The sequence below is a fragment of the Apostichopus japonicus genome, chromosome 2 (assembly GCF_037975245.1).
Source record: "Apostichopus japonicus isolate 1M-3 chromosome 2, ASM3797524v1, whole genome shotgun sequence".
Classification (NCBI taxonomy): domain Eukaryota; kingdom Metazoa; phylum Echinodermata; class Holothuroidea; order Aspidochirotida; family Stichopodidae; genus Apostichopus; species Apostichopus japonicus.
Window position 1 is genome coordinate 28719077 of NC_092562.1, and position 25883 is coordinate 28744959.

At 39.4% G+C, this 25883-nt stretch overlaps 2 protein-coding genes across 6 annotated transcripts in view; one reads left to right on the top strand and one right to left on the bottom strand.

Moving 5' to 3' along the window:
• Positions 1-4702, top strand: part of LOC139954853 (DNA repair endonuclease XPF-like) — a 41080-nt gene extending 36378 nt beyond the window's left edge. The window contains exon 21 of the mRNA XM_071954821.1: positions 1-4702. Within this exon, the coding sequence (XP_071810922.1) occupies positions 1-202 (202 nt within the window). The 3' untranslated portion in view covers positions 203-4702.
• The window catches only part of LOC139954823 (probable global transcription activator SNF2L2), a 26804-nt gene continuing 4602 nt past the window's right edge, over positions 3682-25883 (bottom strand). For 4 of the 5 annotated variants that reach the window (XM_071954793.1, XM_071954807.1, XM_071954801.1 and 1 more), the window contains exons 5-29: positions 25354-25538; positions 24702-24856; positions 24088-24214; positions 23486-23659; positions 22332-22505; positions 21620-21823; positions 20887-21084; positions 20521-20630; positions 19985-20111; positions 18765-18928; positions 17855-18032; positions 17073-17201; positions 16620-16733; positions 15901-16014; positions 15358-15462; positions 13156-13242; positions 12516-12705; positions 11744-11931; positions 10369-10599; positions 9777-9933; positions 8371-8576; positions 7960-8225; positions 6942-7288; positions 5516-5676; positions 3682-4898 (exon numbers count right to left, since the gene is read on the bottom strand). In XM_071954793.1, coding sequence (XP_071810894.1) covers positions 4803-4898; positions 5516-5676; positions 6942-7288; positions 7960-8225; positions 8371-8576; positions 9777-9933; positions 10369-10599; positions 11744-11931; positions 12516-12705; positions 13156-13242; positions 15358-15462; positions 15901-16014; positions 16620-16733; positions 17073-17201; positions 17855-18032; positions 18765-18928; positions 19985-20111; positions 20521-20630; positions 20887-21084; positions 21620-21823; positions 22332-22505; positions 23486-23659; positions 24088-24214; positions 24702-24856; positions 25354-25538 — 4187 coding nt within the window. In that variant the 3' untranslated portion in view covers positions 3682-4802. The remainder of the gene's footprint in view (positions 4899-5515; positions 5677-6941; positions 7289-7959; positions 8226-8370; positions 8577-9776; positions 9934-10368; positions 10600-11743; positions 11932-12515; positions 12706-13155; positions 13243-15357; positions 15463-15900; positions 16015-16619; positions 16734-17072; positions 17202-17854; positions 18033-18764; positions 18929-19984; positions 20112-20520; positions 20631-20886; positions 21085-21619; positions 21824-22331; positions 22506-23485; positions 23660-24087; positions 24215-24701; positions 24857-25353; positions 25539-25883) is intronic. The other variant, XM_071954810.1, reaches the window with a different exon arrangement.

Genomic DNA, 25883 nt, shown 5'->3' on the forward strand with positions numbered 1-25883 from the left:
GAAAATCCTACGGTCTGTGAAGAACCTTAAAGAGCTGAGTAGATTGTCAGAGGCGAAGCTGAAGGAATTGTTAGGCACCGAGAGCAACGCTACACAGTTATGGGACTTCTTCCACAAAGAACAGCGGGCAGAGACTTCCAAGCCGACAGCCAGAACTACCTTCAGAGGGGCTAGAACCGGAAAGCAGTTTGCCAGGAGTTGAAGAAGATACACTCCGAGTGACCTTGGTTTGATGTAACTTATGGAGCACTCTAAAGCAATGGCCTTTGTTGTAGAGTTCAGAGGAACAATTTGTACATCAACTGAAATGGTTTTTTATCATGGACAATTTACAGCTTTTTTTTTCTTTTTTTTTTTTTTTTTCTTTTTTTTTTACAAGAGCTGCTAAACTGTGCTGAAGGTAGCTCCCAATCCAGATATAATTACAATGTAAAAACGTTTAATATTTTATAGAGATGGATCCAATGGCAGCTCAAATCCTACCTAATTAGGAAGCCAAGAGTTGATTTGAGACCCTATCCATGTGGCAATTATGGATGACCTCTGACCGATATCAAGCTTTCTTTTGAATCAGTGTTCAGAGAATAATGAGGGAGACATGTGAGTGATGACGCACCCATTTCTTCTCCACATACCACTATTTAACATCCCCGTCCCGACGGACATATCTACCTCTGCATCTGACCACTCTCTCAGATATTGAGGGAGGGGATGGGAGGACACTCCATTCATCATCACCGCTGTGTGGTCGTGACAAAGAAAGTAATGGAAAGAACAGAACCGAATCACATTCACACTAAAAATATGAAATCTATTGACCACTCCACAACACTGCAAAGCAGCAAGTTTGGAAAGAGAAAGAGAATCTAGTTCCTGGTTGGGTTATGAAACAGGAACTTGATGGTTCTTGAATAAACACTCTAACAGCTATATCAAACAGTCACCTTGTTAACATTATTGCCCAGCTCAGGATTATAACCAAGTCACACACAGTATTAATTATCAACAAAGCACAACGATTCACAACGGCTGCTGTGGTATCGATATGAGTTACGTAGTGCTTCCAGTTTATAGCTTCCCAGTTTGCAAGTTCAAAGAGAGACAATCTGCTTTATCTAAATATTGCAAAAAGCCTCTGTGTTCTAGGTAAAAAATATGAAAGATAGAGTGCCTCGTGTTTGAACCGTAAAACAGGTAGCCGCTGAAGAAACAAAACATCAAGCCCTCCAATCTTTAGCTTTGCAAACAGCTTTAAAGACTTCCTCAAATGTATTATATGACAAGCGTGCTGGGATTTTTGGCCATTTTCAAGCTAAAATAATTTTCAACTTACCTGGCAAGGGTTGCATTATTTGTCAATATTTTTCTTTTTAAAGTTTACAACATAGATATTATTTTTATTATTTAATAACTTTACTTAAGCTTAGTTTAGTTAACTTGGTAGTTTAGTTAGCTACCAAGCCAGGGGGGGGGGGGTAGGAAGCTTCCAAAAAGTGGGGACACAACATCAGAGGGGCATTTTATCATTCCACAACCACCACTCGTTATACTATAAACCGATACACTCTGTATGCTATATACACACACAGGCCATATTACTTAAATATATATGATGTGCTAGTATGCTATCAATACTATTATGGTGCACGTGAATAATTAAAATAAAATATTAAAGTTAATTAAGGCTTCAGATATCCAAAAGACAGTTCTTCATCAAAGGGGCACATTTTATTTGCCAGTAGGGCACATTTGCTATTTTTGGGGAAAAAAAGTGGGGGGGGGGACATGCCCACAGTGCCCTCCGGCTCCTACCCCCCTGTACCAAGCTATGAGGCAGGATGGATTTGTTCAGTTTATGTATGTATGTATGTATGTATATGTGATCTTCCCGCAAGCAGGAACTCGCGAAAGAAGCCATGGAGGCTTATAGACTCGCAAGCTGACCGAAGCCAATCTCTCGGCACACATCCATTTAACGTCCATGTCGGGAAGTTGTTATTGAATAACACCCTTGCCAGACGACACACATTGCTGTCGGCGGGGAATTGAACCGGGGATCTCATGACTGGGAGACGCCGGCGTTAACCACTAGGCTATACACTCCGCCTATTTTCTGTTATTCTGTTACATATCCTACTTCAACCAAGCTGAGATATTATGATAGCCAATGTTCTATCTGGAATCTTACTAGTAAGTTTAACCTAAGATTCATTTAAGTAGCTAATTGCAATGATATTATCAATGTTTTGGGAGTTTGATTATGGGGCTTTATGAATACTAGACCACACATGACAATGTATACTTTGGCGAGGCTAGTCAAGTTGCATATCGAAAGATCTCATAAATAAATCAATTTTGGAGAATGCTGACTGGCTTATTAAGTTGTATATTTTAAGGCTACTATTATTGCTATTTAACATATTTAGGTATTCAAAATGAAATGACATTATTGGTGGGTCTGATAAAACACCTGGAAACTGATGATCATGTGTCAAAGGTCGTCATACCAGTAATCCTTTTAACAGCTTATCAGTGTAAAATGCAGTCAGCCCCAGTGACGTCGCCAGACAGTTCAATCTGGGGGGCACAGGGAGGGCACAATGTTTATTTGTGCATGCCATCCTGGGGGAGGGGTTTAAGTGGAGGGGTTGCTTCCCCCCCTTGAGAAATTTTTGATTATGGGTCCTTGGATGCAATCTGGTGCTATATTTTGCAACTTGAAGTAACTTTATGATCAAGAATTTTTGGGCTAAGTCCGATATTTATGTTTTTAATTGAGGCGGATACAAAACATATAAAAAAAAGGAAATTAACCCTTATGCTTTGATGTTTTTAAATAAGAGTGTTGAAAATTGAAATTCATGCAGGGTAGTAGAGTCATTTTTTGAACACTACAAATTGCATCAAGGGGTGGGGGGGCACGATTTTCGTTTGGGGGCACATGCCCCCCAGGGCCTCCATGGCCACATCACTGGTCAGAGCAACTTTATAGGATGTTTGCTGGATGTCCCTTGGACTACCAGGTCTGAATTTTTGATTGTCCGAATAGCAAATTTGGTTGTCCAAAATGTACAAGGTAGGAGAGATGTGCAGGTTTGGTGCATAGCACATGTGCAGGTTTGGTGCATAGCACATAGAATAGATGTGCAGGTTTGGTGCATAGCACATAGAATAGATGTGCAGGTTTGGTGCATAGCACATATAATTAATGTGTAGGTTTGGTGCATAGCACATAGAATAGATGTGCAGGTTTGGTGCATAGCACATAGAATAGATGTGCAGGTTTGGTGCATAGCACATAGAATAGATGTGCAGGTTTGGTGCATAGAACATTAGTATTTGGCCAGTGAAATTTGGTTGGATCATCAGTCCTTCAACAGTTTTTGTTTATATTTTATATATATATATATATCTACAAAGTGACAGCAAACATACCAATTTATCATTTTACGTATTTGGGGATATTTTAGTTACATATTTGGGGATATTTTAGTTACAATGCAGTCAGAATCTGATGCAAACTTCTAGTCATCGACCTGACGACCATAAAAGCTGAGTTGGGTGTCCGAACAGTAATGTGACTATCTCGTACAGTATTGGACTAAGGTTCAAAAGAAAAGTATAGCGTGGTGTCACTCATCTAAAGATGTACAAATAATGAATACAACGGTACTAGAAATGTTGACTGATCTTGCTTCTTTATTATGCCTGATGATTCTTTAATATTGAGACAAACATATACGTTATTGAAATTAAATGATGCATATTACACACTAGCTAACTTATGTGCAGCGTCTACTTATCTTTATATCTACTCCCATTAACCATTGAACTTGATGAAACACTGGTGCATCTTAACATTACATATACATGAAATTCAATGCCTTGTGTGTGAACCTCAAGAAGAAAATTTTTCCAAAGACAATAGTTTACCTATCCCAGAATTTCTAGTGGTATCCGTTTGCCAAGTATTAAAAAAGTAAAGCTTTGCCTATCTTTGGCGGCTTGAGAGTAGTAGGCCATTTAGCTTTAAGAACCACAAATTATTCAACATGTAAAGATGGCGACCAATGTAGGAACTCAAGACGTTTTTTAATTTTACAATGAAACTATCGCAAGCTTAAAATTATCTTAAGCCTAATATAAAGTAGTACCCTATTTCATGAGTTATCATTTAGCAGCTAAATAAATGGATACGTCTGCACTAAACTATACAGAAGAAGATGCCATGAAATTCTGACTGCCAAACTAATAGCATTTCTTACTTCTAACCTTAACTACCGTAGATTATAAAATATTGATTAGCCACCATATCATCAAAGACTAAATTGTCAGTATCAATCACTTAGTTTAAATACTCAAATCTTACACAGTAGGATAAATCATCTGCTTAAAGATTCAATATCACAAAAAATCTGAGATTCTTGAAAATTTCTTCTTTCTTTAAAGAATTCTTATCTGTATAAAGAGAGTCAATTTTTTTTTTAGAATTTCACTCACCAAAAACGGAAAAATGTACAAATGAAAAAAAAAAACAAACAGAACAGAAAATTGGCTTCCAATGGAAAATAATAAAGGACGACAGACATCACAACATGCACTAAAATACTGAGAGAGGGACTGCTACTTTCAGACTTAAAATAACTCATCCTCTTTACTAAGAATCATATTTAACATGGTGCTGAACTCTGAGAATTACTAGTCTTTAATACAGCTCTGAAGAGAGATCGTTTCACTTGCTTATCATGGGAAATCCTATCTCTTTCCTAGGGGGGGGGGGGAGGGGGGGTTAGTTGAGGCATTCAACGTTTTCCTTTACGAGGACCTGGGGATTCACCTCGGGATGAAGGACCAGAAGAATCTGCAGTGTCGTCATCGCTGCCATCTGAAGACGAATCCTGAAAACCAAAATAATCCAAAAGGTTAAAACACGATTAATAAGACGATCATTATTTTGAGGGGAGGCTTTAAGGGCATCTGATAACTTGAACAATTTACTTCTATAACCATTACTGACACATATGAAATAAAACCTACTACATTCATCTTGAGAAACTGCCCCCATCCCTCCCTACCCTCCCTCATCATCCCTGTTTGTGTAACTACACACACCATAAACACTGTATCTGCAGAGGGATGAATCCTCACCTGCCTGTGATAATCATGAACGCTTTCTTAGCAAATGTTTTGAGCCATACAGTCAATCAACATGAAAAAAATTATCAGAATAAAGTCTTTTCCTGGGGAAACTCCCATTTCAGAACGATATCAAAGGGTAATCTATTGAGTATATCAGGGAACCGTTTTTATTTTAGCTTCTCGTACCTTTCAATTAACTAATATCTATAATTCTATTATCTATACATTTTATATCAATAATTCAATAACTTACATCACTGCTATCCGACTTTTGTTGGTTGTCTTTGGTCGTAACTTAGCTTATCATATCCCTCAATTAACTCATATGTATAAATCTATAATCTATAAATCTCACATCTATAAATCTATAACTTACATCACTGCTATCAGACTTTTGTTGGTTGTCGTCATCATCGTCATCGTCGTCACTCACGACTGCTTTCCTGGGAGGGCGCCCTCTCTTTGCCGGTTTCTTACCCTTGTCTTTCCCCTTCTCCTTTGCATTGAGTTTGATCTTCATCTTGACTGATGATTTTGCTGGAGAAAAATAATGAGAAATAACGAAAATGAATTGATAGTTACAGAACACTTACAGTCAGTTATCAGTTTCAGAACACTTACAGTCAGTTATCAATTCTAGAACACTTACAATCAGTTATCAGTTTCAGAACACTTACAGTCAGTGATCAGTTTCAGAACACTTACAGTCAGTGATCAGTTTCAGAACACTTACAGTCAGTCAGTTATCAGTTTCAGAATGCTTACAGTTAGTTATCAGTTTCAGAACACTTACAGTCAGTTTTCAATTCCAGAACACTTACAGTCAGTTATCAGTTCCAGAACACTTACAGTCAGTTATCAGTTCCAGAACACTTTCAGTCAGTTTTCAATTTCAGAACACTTACAGTCAGTTATGTTTCAGAACACGTACAGTCAGTTATCAGTTTCAGAACACGTACAGTCAGTTATGTTTCAGAACACGTACAGTCAGTTATCAATTACAGAACACGTACAGTCAGTTATCAGTTTCAGAACACTTACAGTCAGTTATCAATTCCAGAACACTTACAATCACTTATCAGTTCCAGAACACTTTCAGTTAGTTATCAATTTCAGAACACTTACAGTCAGTTAAGTTTCAGAACACTTACAGGCAGTTGTTTCAGTACAAATACAGTCAGTTATGTTTCAGAACACGTACAGTCAGTTATCAATTGTAGAACACTTACAGTTAGTTATCAATTCCAGAATACTTACAGTCAGTTATGTTTCAGAACACTTACAATCAGTTATCAGTTTCAGAACACTTACAGTCAGTTATCAGTTTCAGAACACTTACAGTCAGTAATCAATTCCAGAACACTTACAGTCAGTTATCAATTCCAGAACACTTACAGTCAGTTATCAGTTCCAGAGCACTTTCAGTCAGTTATCAATTTCAGAACACTTACAGTCAGTTATGTTTCAGAACACTTACAGGCAGTTATCAATTCCAAAACACTTAGTCAGTTATCAGTTTCAGAACACTTACAGTCACTTATCAGTTTTAGAACACTTACAGTCAGTTATCAGTTTCAGAACACTTACAGTCAGTTATCAGTTTCAGAACACTTACAGTCAGTTATCAATTCTAGAACACTTACAATCAATTCCAGAACACTCACAGTCAGTTATCAATTCCAGAACACTTACAGTCAGTTATGTTCTAGAACACGTACAGTCAGTTATCAGTTTCAGAACACTTACAGTCAGTTATCAGTTTCAGAACACTTACAGTCAGTTATCAGTTTCAGAACACTTACAGTCAGTTTCAGAGTTCTTGTCTTCCTGGCTCTCTTCCTCGCTCTCCGAGTCCACCTGGTTTGGCAGCTGGCCGGTGTGCTCCAGACACTCTCTGGCGTTGGTGAACACTGACTGCATGACGATAGAATCCTCATAGATCTGAGATCCCTCCAGATTATAGGTCTGGGCGTTGTAGAACATGAGAGTCACGTCCGCTTCCAGGTCGTCCAGGGCTCGGTAACGGTGGTTCTTGATCCGGTCACGGATCTTCTTGAAGTCCATGGGTTTCTCGATCAGCTCGTAGTAATCGGGCAGCTCTCGTTTGGGCGGCAACTGCAGGAATGGATGTGCTAGAGAACGGCCATTGCTGTAAGGAGGAATAAATGTCTCTCATCATCGTCTTGTTACAAGTTTATATATCAAGCAGTCACTTCTGGAAGACTTCTCTTTAAAAACATTTTGTACCATACTGAAAATGTAGTATATTGGATGGGCATTGTTAATGTGGACTGACCCTTTACAGACCACACACACAACCGATGTCGTAGCAGGATATTCACATTGTGTTTATTGTGTATTACATACATAAGAAAGTGTTCACAGATCTTCAAATCAAATATATTTGTATAAGCTTGACATAGCCTTGATTCAAAGAAGATAAGGAGAGATTCAGAGAGGCAAACAGTAATCTTAAGATTATCAAAAGAATACACACTCTCTGAAACATGAACATACAACATCTCTATCTCTCCCATGAAAGCAGATTAAGCAAAGCTCAGATAACTCTGATGAAGTTTCCTCAATTATTTATCCCTTCCCCTCCCTCCCCCACCATCTCTCAATTTTTTCCACACTCTATCTCTCCTGCCAAATAGTCTGACCTCTCATCGTCTTATTATATTCTTTCCCCAACACACTACAAACCTACCCCTCCCATTCATTTTCATCTGTTGTTCTCACCTGTTCTTGTATGTTCCTGTCATACCCCCTGTCCTCCCCCACCCCCCACCCTCCCTTCCTCCCATTCAGTTGACTCACCTGTCTTTGTATTTCCCCATGATATTCATGAGTTTATTCATAATCTTTGTCAGCTTGGGAGGATTAGGAGGTAGTTTCTCTGCAGGTGGTCTGCCTCTCTTCTTCTTGCCAGGCTTCTCTTCTGGTTCTTCATCTCTTTCATCCCTCTCATCTCGTTCATCCCTTTCATCATCCGGCTGGGCGTCCTTCTCTTTACGTTTTCTCTTTCGATCCTTCTTCAGTTTCTTCATGGATTCCATTTCTTCCAGGTTTCCATCTTCTACAGCCTACAGTATCGGTAGAAATTCATTTTTAAACAGAGTGAAACAAAGGCTTCGGACACTCAATTAACCGGTGTCTACTTAGTGATTTAACAATTCTATGAATCGGTGTTATCTTAATACTTACATATGCAGCTACCATCCTACTTACCCTCAACCATTCCTTGTTTCCCCCCTCACTGACTGGCCCCGCCTTACCACTGGTAGGACTTACCCTCAACCATTCCTTGTCAGTCAGAGCGTCACTGTAGTCTACATCCTTCCTGTTTCGAGATCCTCTGCCGAGACCAAACAGCTTCTCGGCTTCCTCTTCGTAAGTCAGTCGCTCTACCTCACTCTCGTCCTTCATCATCCAAGCTGTTGAAGAGAGAATGTTCCCATACATTATAAGACCACTGATAAAGACCCCTATAACTCATGTTATAATGTTCCCATTAGTATCTCTCATTATAAGACCACTGATAAACACCCCTATAACTCACGTTATAATGTTCCCATTAGTAGCTAAGACCACTGATAAACACCCCTATAACTCACGTTATAATGCTCCCATTAGTATCTCTCATTATAAGACCACTGATAAACACCCCTATAACTCACGTTATAATGTTCCCATTAGTAGCTAAGACCACTGATAAACACCCCTATAACTCACGTTATAATGCTCCCATTAGTATCTCTCATTATAAGACCACTGATAAACACCCCTATAACTCACATTATAATGATTCCCATACAAAGTATCTCTCATTATAAGACCACTGATAAACAATGGTTAACACATTACCCCCATAACTTACATTATGAGACTTACAACTTTACAGGATACTACTGGTAACCCGTACAGATGTCTTCAGTTTGAAATATGAATTTGACAACTGAGCTGGCTAGTAATGAAGCCATTATGCATTAATACACTGGAGGGTTTATCTTGAATTTTCTACCGGTCATCAAGAACTACCACTGAATAAAAGACTAAACCTAGTTATGCAATGCTCCAACAGAAATACTGCAACAAGGCTGATGCTATGCATGAGACAATAGAGATCATCTCTGCAGCAGAACAGCAGTGCCTAATGTGTGAAGTGTAGGACACAAGAATTATGGCCTTTGCAGCCTGACTGCAGTAATGCTGCAGCGCCCTCAGCTATCCCACTTTTAAAACGGTGCAAATGGATCACCACACTGACAGGCAAGCATCGTTTTTTAGTCAATTGTAGAAGCCTTTCAGTTATTGCATAAAAATAATCATGTGGATTTCTTACCAAAGGAAATGATTTTGGCTTGTAATTTTGGAATGGGCTGGTAAATTTGGAATGGGCTTGTATATTTAGAATGGGCTTGGAATGGGCTAGGTTATTTGGGCTTGTAAATCTGGAATGGTCTTGTAAATTTGGAATGGGCTTGTAAATTTAGAATGGGCTTGTATATTAAGAATGGGCTTGTATATTTGGAACGGGCTTGTATACTATGGCACCCTGGGTAGAGCTAGTGTCTTTCTTTATTTCTTAACAGTCAAGTCAGATTGATAAACACAAATAAGAGCAGACCACTTACAGGGTAGTTCGTCTTCCTCCATGAGGCGAGGTTTACATCCCCTCTGAGTCTCATTTCTTCGTCTATCAATGTCCATCCTCTGGTAGATTTCAAACTCTTCTTCGCTACGGGCAATCATCTGGTTAATGGTCTCGTTGTCGGGTACTTCGTTCTCATCCTGTAAAAACAAAGATCAAAACGGTCAGTTATGGTCAAGATTGTGGACACGGACCTTTCTTTGAATCGGTTCATTTTATGTCCAGTATTCTAATCATATATGAATCATTGTTACTGAGGAAGAAGAATACACAAACACTGCTCATTAACAGATATCGAGAGTATTAAGGCTCGCACGCCTATGAGGCTAGGGTCAGCCTTTCCTTTGTGTACGCAAGGGTCAGCCTTTTCTTTGTGTTGGCAAGAATGTAAAATTTGTTTGAATCAATCTTCAGTTTTGAAGCAGACAATCAATGTTACACCATGTTACACCAATGTAACACCAATGGTGCACCAATGTTACACCATGTTACACCAATGTTACACCAATGTTACACCATGTTACACCAATGTTACACCATGTTACACCAATGTTACACCAATTACCGAAGCTCACCTCGTCCGGATCTCCGTCCTGCTCGAGAAGAAATTTCAAGTAAGCTCGTCTCTCGGACGCGGTGGACTTCTGGTCGAACATACCGGCCTGGATGACCTTGTGGTCGACATTCAGCTTGAACTTGGCCGAGGCCTGAATCTTCTCTTCCACACTCTGCACCGTCATGAGACGCAGGACACGTACTTCGTTCTTCTGGCCGATTCGATGCGCCCGATCCTGGGCTTGAATATCCTGCATTTATGTAAAAATAAATACAGAGTATATAAATACAAAATATAAATACATATAAATACGATCCTGGGCTTGGATATCCTGGATTTATAAAACATGTAAATTACAAGTTTATTAAATGCATCACAGATATTACAGTTGTTTGCATTAATATCTTAACACAAATATAGAAAAGGTCAGTTTCATTAGTCTGTGAGGTCAACGGTCAACTCTCGGTCAATCACACATTTGCAAAGAACCAATACCTAGCCAAATTTACATACAAGATTTGGGCCAAAGCTACTTACGCTAGCCACCACTTCTACACTCAAAAAATGAATGGACTGAAATACTATAATTATCATGAACCATACTCAAATCATACCACAGTACATATCTGGCATATCTGGGTTGAGGGCTTCAGTGATACACCCCATACAAGAATAATCACACAACCATGATACCTGACCAGTGAAGACTTCCCATATAAAATTGCATTTTGGTTTCCTAGCATTACAATGCTATGATACCTGGTGAGGAGCTCTTTTATACAATACTGTGCATTTGTATATTATACTTACAAAACATAACCTGGTGAAGACTCACAAGTTACATACATCATATTGTATGTACCTTGTACTATTAAATTACAATAGATACCTAGTGAGGATCTTCACACACAATATTGTGCATATATTTCATATAATTACATAACCATACACACCTGGTGTGGATTTCAATCGCATACAATACCGTGCATTTATTTCATATAATTACATAACCATACACACCTGGTGTGAATTCCACTCACATACAATACCATGCATTTATTTCACACAACAATACACACCTGGAGTGGATTCCAATCACATACAATATTGTGCATATATTTCATATAATGACATAACCATACACACCTGATGTGGATTCCAATCACATACAATATTGTACATATATTTCATATAATTACACCTGGTGTGGATTCCAATCACATACAATACCGTGCATTTATTTCACACAACAATACACACCTGGAGTGGATTCCAATCACATACAATATTGTGCATATATTTCATATAATGACATAACCATACACACCTGATGTGGATTCCAATCACATACAATATTGTGCATATATTTCATATAATGACATAACCATACACACCTGATGTGGGTTCCAATCACTGTCAAAGATGACAACAGTATCTGCAGCCTGCAGGTTCAGACCAAGTCCACCAGCTCGAGTACTGAGCAGAAAGATGAACTTGTCCGAGCCTTTCTGGTTAAACTCGGCCAAGAGCATTCCTCTGTCTTCAGCTTTGGTTGTTCCATCCAGTCGCAGGTACTTAAACTCTGAGAGGTGCATAGAAGAGACAAAACCACCATGAATCAAGGAGGAAGAAACCATTCAATGTTATATCATCACACACTCAAATATTGTTTGATTTGGGTATTACACTAACAATAACTTCAAACTGGCCAACCTTCTCTTAAATACAGTTTACTTCGTCGGAATCTTAAATTCATATGCAGGGCAAGAAATCATAATTTTACTCAATCGCTACACGTGACTATTTTTTCAGTTACAAATAACAAAAACAAAACACCTTCACATGACTACCACTGCCAATGTTGCCTCGTACTTCATCAATTTTGGAGTGATTGTCGTGCACACCGAGCAGATCTTAACAGATCCTCGGCTCTCTCTCTCTCTCTTTTCTCGTTAATGCAAAGTTACAAACTCAAACATCACAATATTGCATTCTATCGAAACCTGGTTCCATCAAACCAAAGCTAATGGGTGTCGATAAATTCATACTTCAAACATAATACCATCATCGACGCATTGTTCAACTCATCGTGGATGTTAAAAATATTCGAGGAAATCGTGTGTCGTCGTCATGGAGAACGACGAATAAACGAGTAAAAAAACTGACCTCTGTAAATAAAGTAGTCTTCCAGAATGGTCATAAGACTGGTCATTTGACAGAAGAGAAGCACCCGATGTTTGGTGGCCTTCAGCTTGGGCAAGATACGGTCAAGGAGCTCAAACTTCCCACCTACACGGTACAGGTCTGCACCAGTGATGAAACCGCCGGTGTAGCCCAGGTGTTCCACAAACGACTCCTAATGTTACAAGTAAAATACCTTAGTATTAAAGTAACAGGACACTAACATTTTGCCATACTTGACTAACACATATACACACGTTGCCTAGTTTTACAGCCACCGGTTGCCTAGTTTCACAATCACTGGTGGGTTGCACTGATATTTACTCATAACCGATCAGACAAGAAAATCTCACAGCCGTACGAAACAAGCAATTGCAACATCAGAAATTTCACTCACCACAATGACAACTTTGAGTGAACTCAAAAGATCCATTACCCTTTAACACATCTCTCATCCAGGAACGAAATCAACTTTTTTCCATTCATCAAAACTAAAATTTAATAAGACAACAAAACTTTAATGAAATAACTTTTCTCGATCAACAGTCATACGCCAAACCTGACCGTTGGTAACAACGAATGTTTTGGACAAAAATGTCTACAAATTAACCACCGTGATAGATACCTCAATATGCGGGAACATGAATGGATGGTTACAAATCTTCCTCAGCTGCATGATGGAGTTCATGAGAGCTCTTGTGCCACCACGACCCTGTGAAAGAAAAAAGAAGAAGCAAATAGCAACATCAAAATCAAAATCAAATTAGCCATATCCACAATTTGCCCAGGATATAAAGCAATCTAGCAGAGATTGGACTAAATGTTACTTTGCATAACTTATAACCATATTGGATTTACTTTTCAGGGGCAAATTTTCATGGATGACCAAGTGTTACTTTTTGATTGCCAGAAACAGCAAATTTGGTTGTCCTCAAAAATATATGCTACTACTATAAGTACTAACATGTACAATGTAGAAAGATGTGTAGGTCTGGTGAATAGGACAGCAATATATACACTGTAGGAGAGATGTGTAGGTTTGGTGAATAGAACACCAATATGTACACTGTAGGAGAGATGTGTAGGTTTGGTGAATAGAACACCAATATGTTCACTGTAGGAGAGATGAGTATGTTTGGTGAATAGAACACCAATATGTACACTGTAGGAGAGATGTGTAGGTCTGGTGAATAGAACACCAATATGTTCACTGTAGGAGAGATGTGTAGGTTTGGTGAATAGAACACCGACATGTACACTGTAGGAGAGATGAGTAGGTTTGGTGAATAGAACACCAATATGTACACTGTAGGAGAGATGTGTAGGTTTGGTGAATAGAACACCAATATGTTCACTGTAGGAGAGATGAGTAGGTTTGGTGAATAGAACAGCAATATGTACACTGTAGGAGAGATGTGTAGGTCTGGTGAATAGAACACCAATATGTTCACTGTAGGAGAGATGTGTAGGTTTGGTGAATAGAACAGCAATATGTACACTGTAGGAGAGATGTGTAGGTTTGGTGAATAGAACAGCAATATGTACACTGTAGTAGAGATGTGAAGGTCTGGTGAATAGAACACCAATATGTTCACTGTAGGAGAGATGTGTAGGTCTGGTGAAGAGAACACCAATATGTACACTGTAGGAGAGATGTGTAGGTTTGGTGAATAGGACAGCAATATGTTCACTGTAGGAGAGATGAGTAGGTTTGGTGAATAGAACAGCAATATGTACACTGTAGGAGAGATGTGTAGGGTTGATGAATAGAACACCAATATGTACACTGTAGGAGAGATGTGTAGGTTTGGTGAATAGGACAGCAATATGTACACTGTAGGAGAGATGAGTAGGTTTGGTGAATAGAACACCAATATGTACACTGTAGGAGAGATGTGTAGGTTTGGTGAATAGAACACCAATATGTTCACTGTAGGAGAGATGTGTAGGTTTGGTGAATAGAACACCAATATGTACACTGTAGGAGAGATGTGTAGGTTTGGTGAATAGAACACCAATATGTTCACTGTAGGAGAGATGTGTAGGTCTGGTGAAGAGAACACCAATATGTACACTGTAGGAGAGATGTGTAGGTTTGGTGAATAGAACACCAATATGTTCACTGTAGGAGAGATGTGTAGGTTTGGTGAATAGGACAGCAATATATACACTGTAGGAGAGATGTGTAGGTTTGGTGAATAGAACACCAATATGTTCACTGTAGGAGAGATGTGTAGGTTTGGTAAATAGAACACCAATATGTTCACTGTAGGAGAGATGAGTAGGTTTGGTGAATAGGACAGCAATATATACACTGTAGGAGAGATGTGTAGGTTTGGTGAATAGAACACCAATATGTACACTGTAGGAGGATGTGTAGGTTTGGTGAAGAGAACACCAATATGTACACTGTAGGAGAGATGTGTAGGTTTGGTGAATAGAAGGCAAACGATGGGCCAATAAAAATCCCCTTCAAATCATAGACCCCTACCAATATGTCTATCTTATTTCAGTACCTCTAAAAGTTATGGTGGGCTACACCAATTAATGCCATATAAATGCCAATTAATGCCATAATAAAACAAATACCAATCATACCTATTTGAGGGTATTTAGTTACAATGCAATCTGAATTTGATGTTAACAACTAGCAATCCACCAAACCACCACCATAGCTGATTTTGGTTTTCAGAACAGAAAGTTTGGTCATCCTAGACGATCGGACTTCAGGTTAAAAATGGGCCCTGCTCATCTTCGGGAAGAAAATTTCCTCGAAACAAAGTTTTTTTGGCCCTGTTTTGTGATTGATACGATCTATATTCATTACCTTCTTATCCTTCTCTGATCCATCAGTCAGCATGACACCTCTCTGCATATGACGGTACAGGAGCCTCTGTAACGCAGACATGTTACACTTGATCACGTACTCCACCTGTCGGGGTAGGGAAAATCAACAGACATGTATTTCAATTATTAATGCTCGATAAATCTTCCACGTAACTTTATCCAAATAACCGAATCATAAAAGCAATTTCCAAACATTCAAGTCCCCCCAATTACCAATGCCATGGCAGCTGTTCAATCTAAAGAAACAAATAAGCATTTTATCATCTTTCATTCCACTTCACATGTATCTTTTTTGAAGGCAAAGAATTGGGATGTAAACTCGACTTTTTGTTTCTAATGGCTAGTCAATCAATCACAGTAGACTACCGCACTGTAAAATATCTCATCTCACTCAACCATTCAACTTCTTCAATTGATTTAACAAAGTGTCTGTAACTGAACTCCTGTAACAGACGGCTATGCCTCATGGCATAAACCTGGAATCCTGAATCAAACCGTGGTTCCTGCTTTTACATTTCATTACCTTCTCTGGTAGTTGTGATTCCACTTCCCTCTTCAACCGCCTCAGCAAGAAAGGACGCAGGACCTTGTGGAGGCGCCGGATGATCAGGATGGTTTCTTCTCCGTTTAGTTCCACCTGTCGAACACGACGAAATAAAGACGGTCGCAGGTCCAGGTTAAAAAAGTTTGGATTTGCAGAGCAAGATAATTACATCAACTGGAGGATGTCGTTTTATTCTAAACATTGCTTTCTAGTTGACATGTTTATAAAATTCAAAGCTCTGTCCTTGCACCCACCCAGAACATTCAGAAAATTTGTCTCCATTTTAATTTATCTAATTATAAAATTTCAGCTGTTGGAGATTTTACCAAATTTTGGAACCACCACAATCTGACAGCAATTTTTATTTCCAAAATTGAATCTACTGTGAGAATCTCTGAAATATTGATTTTCTTGAACATAGTAAAAATTACAGCATGGTTTGCAGCAGGACAGTGTGTTTATTATCATCATCTTTGTTTTCCACATGAATGGAATTGTGCTCTAGCAAAGCAGATTTTTCAACAGCAAGTTGTCATGTCGAATGCTTTACAACATACACTTGGGCATCAACTTTTCTGTTGCAAGTGGAACAAAGTCACAATAACAGACAAAACTAGACTTCTAAGTTTCTAAAGACGATACACTGCTACAGCGGGTTCTATCTATCACAAAAAACTCCGTCCACGGTTGGCACTTACCTTCTCGCCAGTCGCTGCAAAGGGGGCGTTGAACCACTGATCGAATGTCGAGCAGCACTTGAAGATGCTTGGTAGCAGGAAATTCAACAACGCCCATAGTTCTGGGAGTTTGTTCTATGAATAAAACCGGTACATGTTTAGAAGAGTTTATTTCAAGATCAAAGACAATAAAACTATTATGTGATTATGCATCTATAAAACTATCATATTCCATTATATGATTATGCATCTACTTCCTGGTCTGCAGTTCGTATGTGACTGACATGCATGTGTAAACCTCCTCCCTGCCAAATCCAACCCCCCTCCCCCCCTCCACCCTTCTCTTTCAATATTCTCTGCATGACTCACCTGTAGAGGTGTTCCTGTCAGAAGTAGTCGGTGGGGTGCAGAGTAATGTCAAGCCCCCCACCCCCTCCCCCACCCTTCTCTTTCAATAGTCTCTGCATGACTCACCTGTAGAGGTGTTCCTGTCAGGAGTAGTCGGTGGGGTGCAGAGTAATGGGTGTTCAGCACCTGGGTTAGCTTACAGTGATGGTTCTTCATCCTGTGACCCTCGTCGACTATCATGGACTTCCATCGGATCTAAAGCAGGTCAAAAAAAGAAGTTTTTACTTTATGATCTTTTGTAATCTTTGGTAATCACCAGGCTATATGTTTACTGTGCCATGTTACTCTGTTTAATACTGAGGCAGCCATTCAGAGATCATGCATACATATCTACTGACTATCCTCTTTATGACAGTTAAGCCCTTGGATATATCAGAACACTACAATACTTTCATTCATTCATTCATTCATACAATTCTGCAAAGTGCCTGTTGTGAAGATCTGTATAGATCTGCATATTGTAAATTAATTCAATTTAAATTAATTTTTATAGGTCTGATGATATGAAATGATACTGTTGATACACACCACAATCAGAAATTTTCCTAACTTTTCTTCAAATACAAAAAAATACTTCTAATATTATCTAATATCTACATATATCTAATTCCAATGTATACTTTCAATGGTTTCCGTGAAAAATTTGATTTGTGACCTAAATATCAATTTCTACCACATGGGACTTTCATTCCAAGTAAATTACATTACCACATATATAACTTACATAATATAAATTTATTATTACATATTATACATGCATAACTTACATAATACAAATTACATTAATTGCATATTATAAATGGCATAATGACAAAACTCCCATAATGTAAATTGACATTATGACATACCTTGGCGAGTACAGCCTTGTCTTTCATGACATATTCATAGGTCGTCAGGAGAACGTTGAATTTCATCGTACGTAGCTGGATGCCTAGGGTCTTCCTCAACTGTGGGGACCCTTTGTAGACGACTTTGCAGATCGTCGGTGACCATTTATCAAACTCAAGAGTCCAGTTGGATAAGGTTCTACAAATGAACAGATAAAATAACATGGTTTTCCAACAGTCAAAGAACTTGATCTCATGAGATTTATTGACTGACAAATAAATCGTATAAATGTTTGAGTGAGTTAGGACCTAGACGAACCTGAAATTCCAAACAGCTAATTTGACTACTGTAACATACTGAAGGTAACAAGACTGTAATTTATCAAGATACGTAAAACAAATTGCAGAGATATTTCTCACTGCTGGTAACATGATAGGGAGGGAAAATGACAAAATAAGTATGATGGGGGTATGATTGGGTGTATTATTGGGGTATGATGGGGGATCTTGGCGGTATGACTGAAAGGGGGTATGATGGGGGTATGGTGGAGGAATGATGGGTTATGATAAGGGTATGATGGGTGTATGATGGGGGTAAGATAGGGGTATGATTAGGGTATGACGGGGAATCTTGGCAGTATGACTGAAAGGGGGTATGATGGGGGTATGGTGGAGGAATGATGGGTTATGATAAGGGTATGACGGGTGTATGATGGGGGTATGGTGGGGCATGATGGGGGTATGATGGGGATACGAAGGGTGAATGATGGGGGTATGATGGGGGTACGATGGGGAATAATTGGGGAATAATTGGGTTATGATGGAGGTATTATAAGGGTATCATGTAATTCCTGTGACAAAGTCAAAACTTTCAGAGGGCAAAGAATGATGAGGCATGAAGGTACTAAGCACCAGATAAGTTTTGACTTACGAGAGTGGCACAATAATGAGGTAAGGCCCGTTGACCCTCTTCTTCTCAATAAGGTAGCAGATCATAGCGATGGTCTGGATGGTCTTGCCGAGCCCCATCTCGTCAGCCAAGATGCCATTCAAGTTGTTGTTATACAGAGACACCATCCACTCTAGACCCTTAATCTGTCAAAAAAAAACAAGAATGAATCAGGGATGAAGATACTGTACAAGCATATATTAGCAGGGTTTCATGAGAAGACATTACAACCTATTATTGATGACTACAATCCACAATAGTCTATACTCTGTTGATCAACATGGTATAATAAGGAATATTTCACATACTGGCACTAATATTATATATCACAGAGCAGTGGTGCTATGCAGTAAAATAGCAGAGGACCTGTCTGAGAAACAGGAGGGTAGATGAAGCAATGGAGGTGTGGGTGGGTGGATGGGGGGTCAGACCGTAACAGTACCACATACCAGTGTACCCTTAATCTATTTGGTTTGCACTAACCTGGTATACTTTAAGGGGGGGTGCCATTTCACCACCATGACTCACTGCCTTATAACAGTACCACATACCAGTGTACCCTTAATCTATTTGGTTTGCTCTAACCTGGTATTCTTTACAAGGGGGGGGGGGGGTGGCCGTTTCACCACCATGACTCACTGCCTTATAACAGTACCACATACCAGTGAACCCTTAATCTATTTGGTTTGCACTAACCTGGTATACTTTAAGGGGGGTGCCATTTCACCACGACTCACTGCCTTATAACAGTACCACATACCAGTGTACCCTTAATCTATTTGGTTTGCTCTAACCTGGTATTCTTTACGAGGGTGGGGTGGCCATTTCACCACCATGACTCACTGCCTAATAACAGTACCACATTCCAGTGTACCCTTAATCTATTTGGTATGCACTAACCTGGTATACTTTAAGTGGGGTGCCATTTCACCACCATGACTCACTACCTTATAACAGTACCACATACCAGTGAACCTTTGGCCTATTTGGTTTGCACTAACCTGGTATACTTTAAGTGGGGTGCCATTTCACCACCATGACTCACTGCCTTAAACCAGTACCACATACCAGTGTACCTTTAACCTATTTGGTTTGATCTAACCTAGTATTCTTTCAGGGGGTGCCATTTCACCACCATCACTCACTGCCTAGTAGCAGCACCACATACCAGTGTACCCTTAATCTATTTGGCTTGCACTAACCTGGTACTCTTTCAGGGTACCATTCACCATCATTTCTGGCTGGTCACTGATAACCTCTCTGTTCTTGTGGGCTTCAGCGTAGTAACTACCAACACTAGCCTTGTATTCGTCGTCATCGTGGGCTTTCCTGTGAATGTTAAAAGGAACAGAGATTAAGTTTAAGAGAGATTACACAAAATAATTGTGAATAGCCACGAATAAAATATAACGCTCGAGGCAAAGGAATAAGTGACATTGGATTCCCAGTAGAAAAATGTTACCCAGCACAAACCATTTATACTTTACTAACTGTTCAACAGTGTCAACAGAACGTTAAAAAAAGGTCAGCATCCGTCTCTCTTGTGTCGATCGTAAAACCCAATGCATTCAAATTACGAATAAAGGTGGTAACTGTGCTGAACGAACGAGTCCCAGGTGCTGCAGCTCACAATGTCTCAAGCATTAAGACATAACATGTCTTAAAAATGCTGATTTCTTTTTCGGAACAATTTTTTTCCAAGATCAAGAAATCCTCCTCCTCTCTTGAGTTAACTTACACAAGTTTATTCATGTCTGGTTCCTCCATGAGGTCTGCAAACGTTTTCACCTCTATGACTGGTTCTATCAGAGGAGGCGGGGGTTCCTCTTCCTCCTCTTCATCTTCCTCCTATTAAGTGGACAAAGAAAAAAATGCAGAAAGATGATTAAGAAGCTGTGGAGAGTGTGTCTATATGTAAAAATATGTATCAAAATCTTAATTTCCACAGTTTGGCATGTACATAAATTTTTTTTTTTTTAAATCAGTTTTTTTGCCAAAGTTTTCAGTATTTGCAGTTGCATAGAAGGAGCTAAGGAGTTTAAGGAATGCTATGGGCGCTTAAACGAGAGAAAACAAGATGCAAGACAGGAGAGAGGGGACTCACCATCTCTGATCCGCTTCCCTCCTCCTCGGATGGCTCTTCTCTATCATCTCTGGGTGCCACCTGGTACCCAGGGTGCATCTCCAACCATGCCTCCAGCTGGGATGCCCTGGGTGCATCTTCCCCACTCAGTAACTGTCCAGTCTGTGTACTGATCACCTTGACCGGCATGTCACTAAGCTGACTACTCTCATCTTGTAACTGTTAGAGAACAAGTGAATGAAAAAAAAAACAATATTAGACAAATTGGAGGTTATCAGGTAGTAGTTTCAGACCATTAAGATATATATGCACATATATAAATATATATATAGGGAGACCCGGGTTCGAATCCCGGTGGAGGCTGGAAGTTTTTTCACTGTTCTAGATTTTCCTTCTCATTACGTTTTCAATTATATACTACAATGGTAATCTTTCTCTTGCCAATGTTGACATCTACACGAGAAGGGGCACAAATGGTTGATTCAAACAGAGATTTTTCAATGAGTTCATTTCTAAATAACATAACAACGCAAACCTAACCCAAGGTTGAAACAAGGTAGCCAAATTTCAGTCATATATCACGCTTAATCCCAATAGATTAGCACTATATTTATTTACCCGGTTACCAACTCCTTGGCAAAACAAATTTGGGTAAACGCTTTAACTTTAGCTGTCAGTTCTTCGGTTGCAAATTAAATAGACTTAAATTGAAAGAAACTGAACGATCAGGTAGAAAGTTGAAACATTCTCTTACGGCTTCTCTGAGGCTCTCGGGTAGAGATGGTTTCTTCTTCTTCTTCTTCTTTCTCTCCTGCTTCTTCTTCAGGACTTGCATCTGGTGCTCCTTCACGAGCTCAGACAGGCTGGCGATGTACTGGTCAGTCTGTCCCAGCAGGAATGCAAGACGTTTATCCTTCTTCTCGTCGATCAGCTTTCTGTAGCCTTCTTCATCTTCCGCCTATTTGAGAACAGAGGAGAGTTTGCATCGAACGTTAACAAAAAAAACCAAAAAAATTCATTCGCCCTCTTCTTCATTTTGCTATATTTTTTGTTAAATCTCAACAGCTTGTCAAGTTCTCTGTGCAGAGTAAAGTATGTGTCATAAATGAAGAGCACAAATACTTCAGGAGAACTGTAGGTCGTATTCCCCACCCCCTCCCCCACCCCCCCAAATCAGTTTCCTTACCCTGTTGTTTCTATTGACCTCTGTAAAATATCGATCGGAAAAGAAGTTCAACCCTCACTGGAGAGTCCAACTGTCTCTCTTTTAGAATTTTCAAACCGCAAAATAAGCAAGGTTTACGGCCAAAACAAGACAGCAATCGTGGACAGTCTGAAGTCAGTGATGAAACACATAAGGTTCAAGACCGGTAGAGCGAGTACGCCAACACTTTTCCAAATACAAGCAAAGAAAATGAAGTAAAATAAACGAGGAAAGGCTTTTCCTCTCTGGAAGATGTACGTACCATCAGTCTCCTCATTCGTTCCTTCTCCATCCTCTCGCTCTCCTTCTTCTGCTCCCTCTCCGTGTTCTGGTGATACACCATGATGGCTTTGTTACATCTCGAGATCTTCATCTGCATACTGCGATGGTACTCCTTGAACTCCTTAGCGTGGGCCAGGACTCGGCTCAGATATTCCTTTGTACGACGGGAGACAAAAGTGGATTCCGGTTACAATCCATACACAATAATATTTGGTACATCAAACATTTCGAGTGGATTCCAGTTAGTCCATACACAAATAATATTTGGTACATCAAACATTTCGAGTGGATTCCAGTTACAATCCATACACAATCATATTTGGTTACATCAAACATTTGGAGTGGATTCCAGTTACAATCCATACATAATAATATTTGGTATATCAAACATTTCGAGTGGATTCCAGTTACAGTCCATACCCAATAATATTTGGTACATCAAACATTTCGAGTGGATTCCAGTTACAGTCCATACACAATAATAATTGGTACATCAAACATTTCGAGTGGATTCCAGTTACAGTCCATACCCAATAATATTTGGTACATCAAACATTTCGAGTGGATTCCAGTTACAGTCCATACACAATAATAATTGGTACATCAAACATTTCGAGTGGATTCCAGTTACAGTCCATACACAATAATATTTGGTACATCTAACATTTCGAGTGGATTCCAGTTAGAATCCATACACAATAATATTTGGTACATCAAACATTTCGAGTGTATTCCAGTTACAATCCATACACAATAATATTTGGTACATCAAACATTTCGAGTGTATTCCAGTTACAATCCATACCCAATAATATTTGGTACATCTAACATTTCGAGTGGATTCCAGTTACAGTCCATACACAATAATATTTGGTACATCTAACATTTCGAGTGGATTCCAGTTACAGTCCATACACAATAATATTTGGTACATCAAACATTTTGAGGGAGACAGTTTTTATCTGAAGTAATGGAGCTGTTAGATTGCTGTATCATTATTTAGAGGACCGAACCAGACAAGCCGATAACCAATCTTCAAGTTCACTGATCCACCCGGAAATACAAATTATGAATCGAATACGAAAAACAATCGTTTAAGTATTCTTCTAATTACTATCTATTCTTGTATCTTACCTGGTGTTTCTGCTTCTTTTTCTTCTCCTGCTCCATCTTCTGCTGCCTCTCCAGCTTCTCCGTGATACGGGCATCTCTCAGCGTCTGTTTCTTGCTGCGTTTGTACGCCTTTGAGTTGAGGGCAGTCTCCAGAGTTGTATCACTTCGCATGCTACTCACAATTTCTTGTCGTAGCTGTCAGAACAAGACAACGAGCCGTTAGACTGACCAGATGAATTCCTCATCTCTATCCTCATCAGCCAAAATGACTTTAGTTTGCTACCCTGACACCCCCCCCCCCCTCCCCCATCGATGCATGTTGAACTACATTTCAACCAACATTCTCATGTGTCATAGTGTGTGACCTATAACTTTTTAATTGATCAATATTTATAATTTTATCCCACCGAAACAAACAAGGAGTGACGGTTGCTTCAAGCCTCCTACATAATATGGCACAATAATGTTTATGTGTGTGTAAATTTATATATATATATATATATATTCATATAAATATATATACATGCTAGAGGCTATGAACTACCAAGCTTTACTTACTGTTTCCTACTTCAACACTAACAAAGACATGACATTCTGAAACTACTCTTTGAACTACAACGTACCTGTTTCTGAACATTCAGTAGCCGCAGAGCTTTCAGTTCTATAGTGGCTTTCACTTTCAAATCCTGTGGAAGGCTACCGGGCAATGACTGCAATTCTTGGATGCGGTAAGCAATGCGGGATGCAATCCTACAGAAACATGAGAATTACAAAAAGTTAGGTTTTGTGTGGATTGATCATTAACATCTAAGATACACACATTCCTTTCAACATTGACTAAATGCCCATAATGGCCACCATCCCATACGCAAAATAGCTTCCCTTTTTTTTTCTGAAATAAATGTCGTTTTCGTGAAAAATGAATTTGCTGAGGTTTGTACCTCTCTACACTCGAACGATCAAACTTTCAACTTATTTAGCTAGCCACAAATGTGATAAGGATGGCAACCTTTTGCAACCAAAACCAATTTCACTGATTATATAATTTTTTTATCTTTACTCACTTAAATTTGAGCAATTTACCAAAAAGTACTTTTCACAACCATCATAGCAATAAGTCCTGAGTCCTACCAGAGAATATTCTCACTGTACATATATACTAATGATCTTTATTATGGTTTCATGTTTGCTAGCAACAAAGCTTGTGAGAGAGGCCGAAGCATGGCGAGACGCTGACCTGTTTTCTCTCTCGTTAAGAGCTGTAATTGGGTCAATCCCTTCTGGTTTCTCCACCGGTACTAGCTTGTTCTGCTTGGGCTGTAGCATCATCACGGTTGGTATGTTAGACTGTGTCTTCTGGTACTGGGGAGATGGTTGGGGGACTGCTGTACTCTGGAAGAGTGTAAAAACAAAAGAAACCAAACTAAAGCAGGAAACCTCAACAACGTGTCGCTTTTGCCGTACATACCGAGGTCTGTCAAGGGTGTCCTGGATGTGAATATGATCAGACTTAACATAATCTACAGAAACACTTACAAGATGGCAGCATTTCTACAGTAACTCTTGCCAACATCTGGAAGCCTCTTTGAGCGGGATGACAGTGAACTCGCACGGCACAGAGTCAAACCGTTTGCCATTGCTATGGTTCAAGCAAGTTTATTGCAACTCTGCTGACATCAAATAATTTCATAGCGGGAAAATGAATAACTTTTAAAGGGAAGCAGGCAGTTTATACTAGGTGTTGTGGAATATATACAGGCGTCTCCAAGTAGGGACACAGCACAGAGTCAGCAACAGTACTAAATGCCAAGCTTAATCCAGTTACATTCGTCTGGTCTTAAAAACACTACAATCAAAGAACGGATCCTAGAACTGAGTTGAGCACTTACTGTGGGTGCCTTCACAGGCTGGGCTCCTTTCTGCTGTGGAAACGGTGGATGTTGTGGAGATGGCTGGGGATGAGGGACAATGTTACTATTCTGGCTGGGGCTCTGCGATGAAGGAGGCCACTGGGTTGGACCACCACCACTGGCTGGTGGACCCGGGGGCCCTGATGGTGCTTGGTTTGGCATTCCTGTGACAGAAGACGGTTAGTAATGTTGTGTTTTAATAATTATGAACGGATCGCAGTCTGCTCAGTTTCAAATTTGAAATTCCTCCAGTAAGTGATTTCATTTGCAATATTAATATCTGCTACCAGAGGCGCATAACATAAATCTCACAATTACACATTGAAAAACCTTCAATTATCGTTAAAATTTTGAAACAGAATGTGAAAAATCACCCCTACCCCCCCTCCCTCTCCCCACCAATCTCAGACCTACAGCAGTTCTATAGCAGATTTACATTTACCTAGCATAGGAGAAGGAATGTGGTTTGGCAAACTTTGGCAAAATATCAGTCACTTGTAGGATTTTGA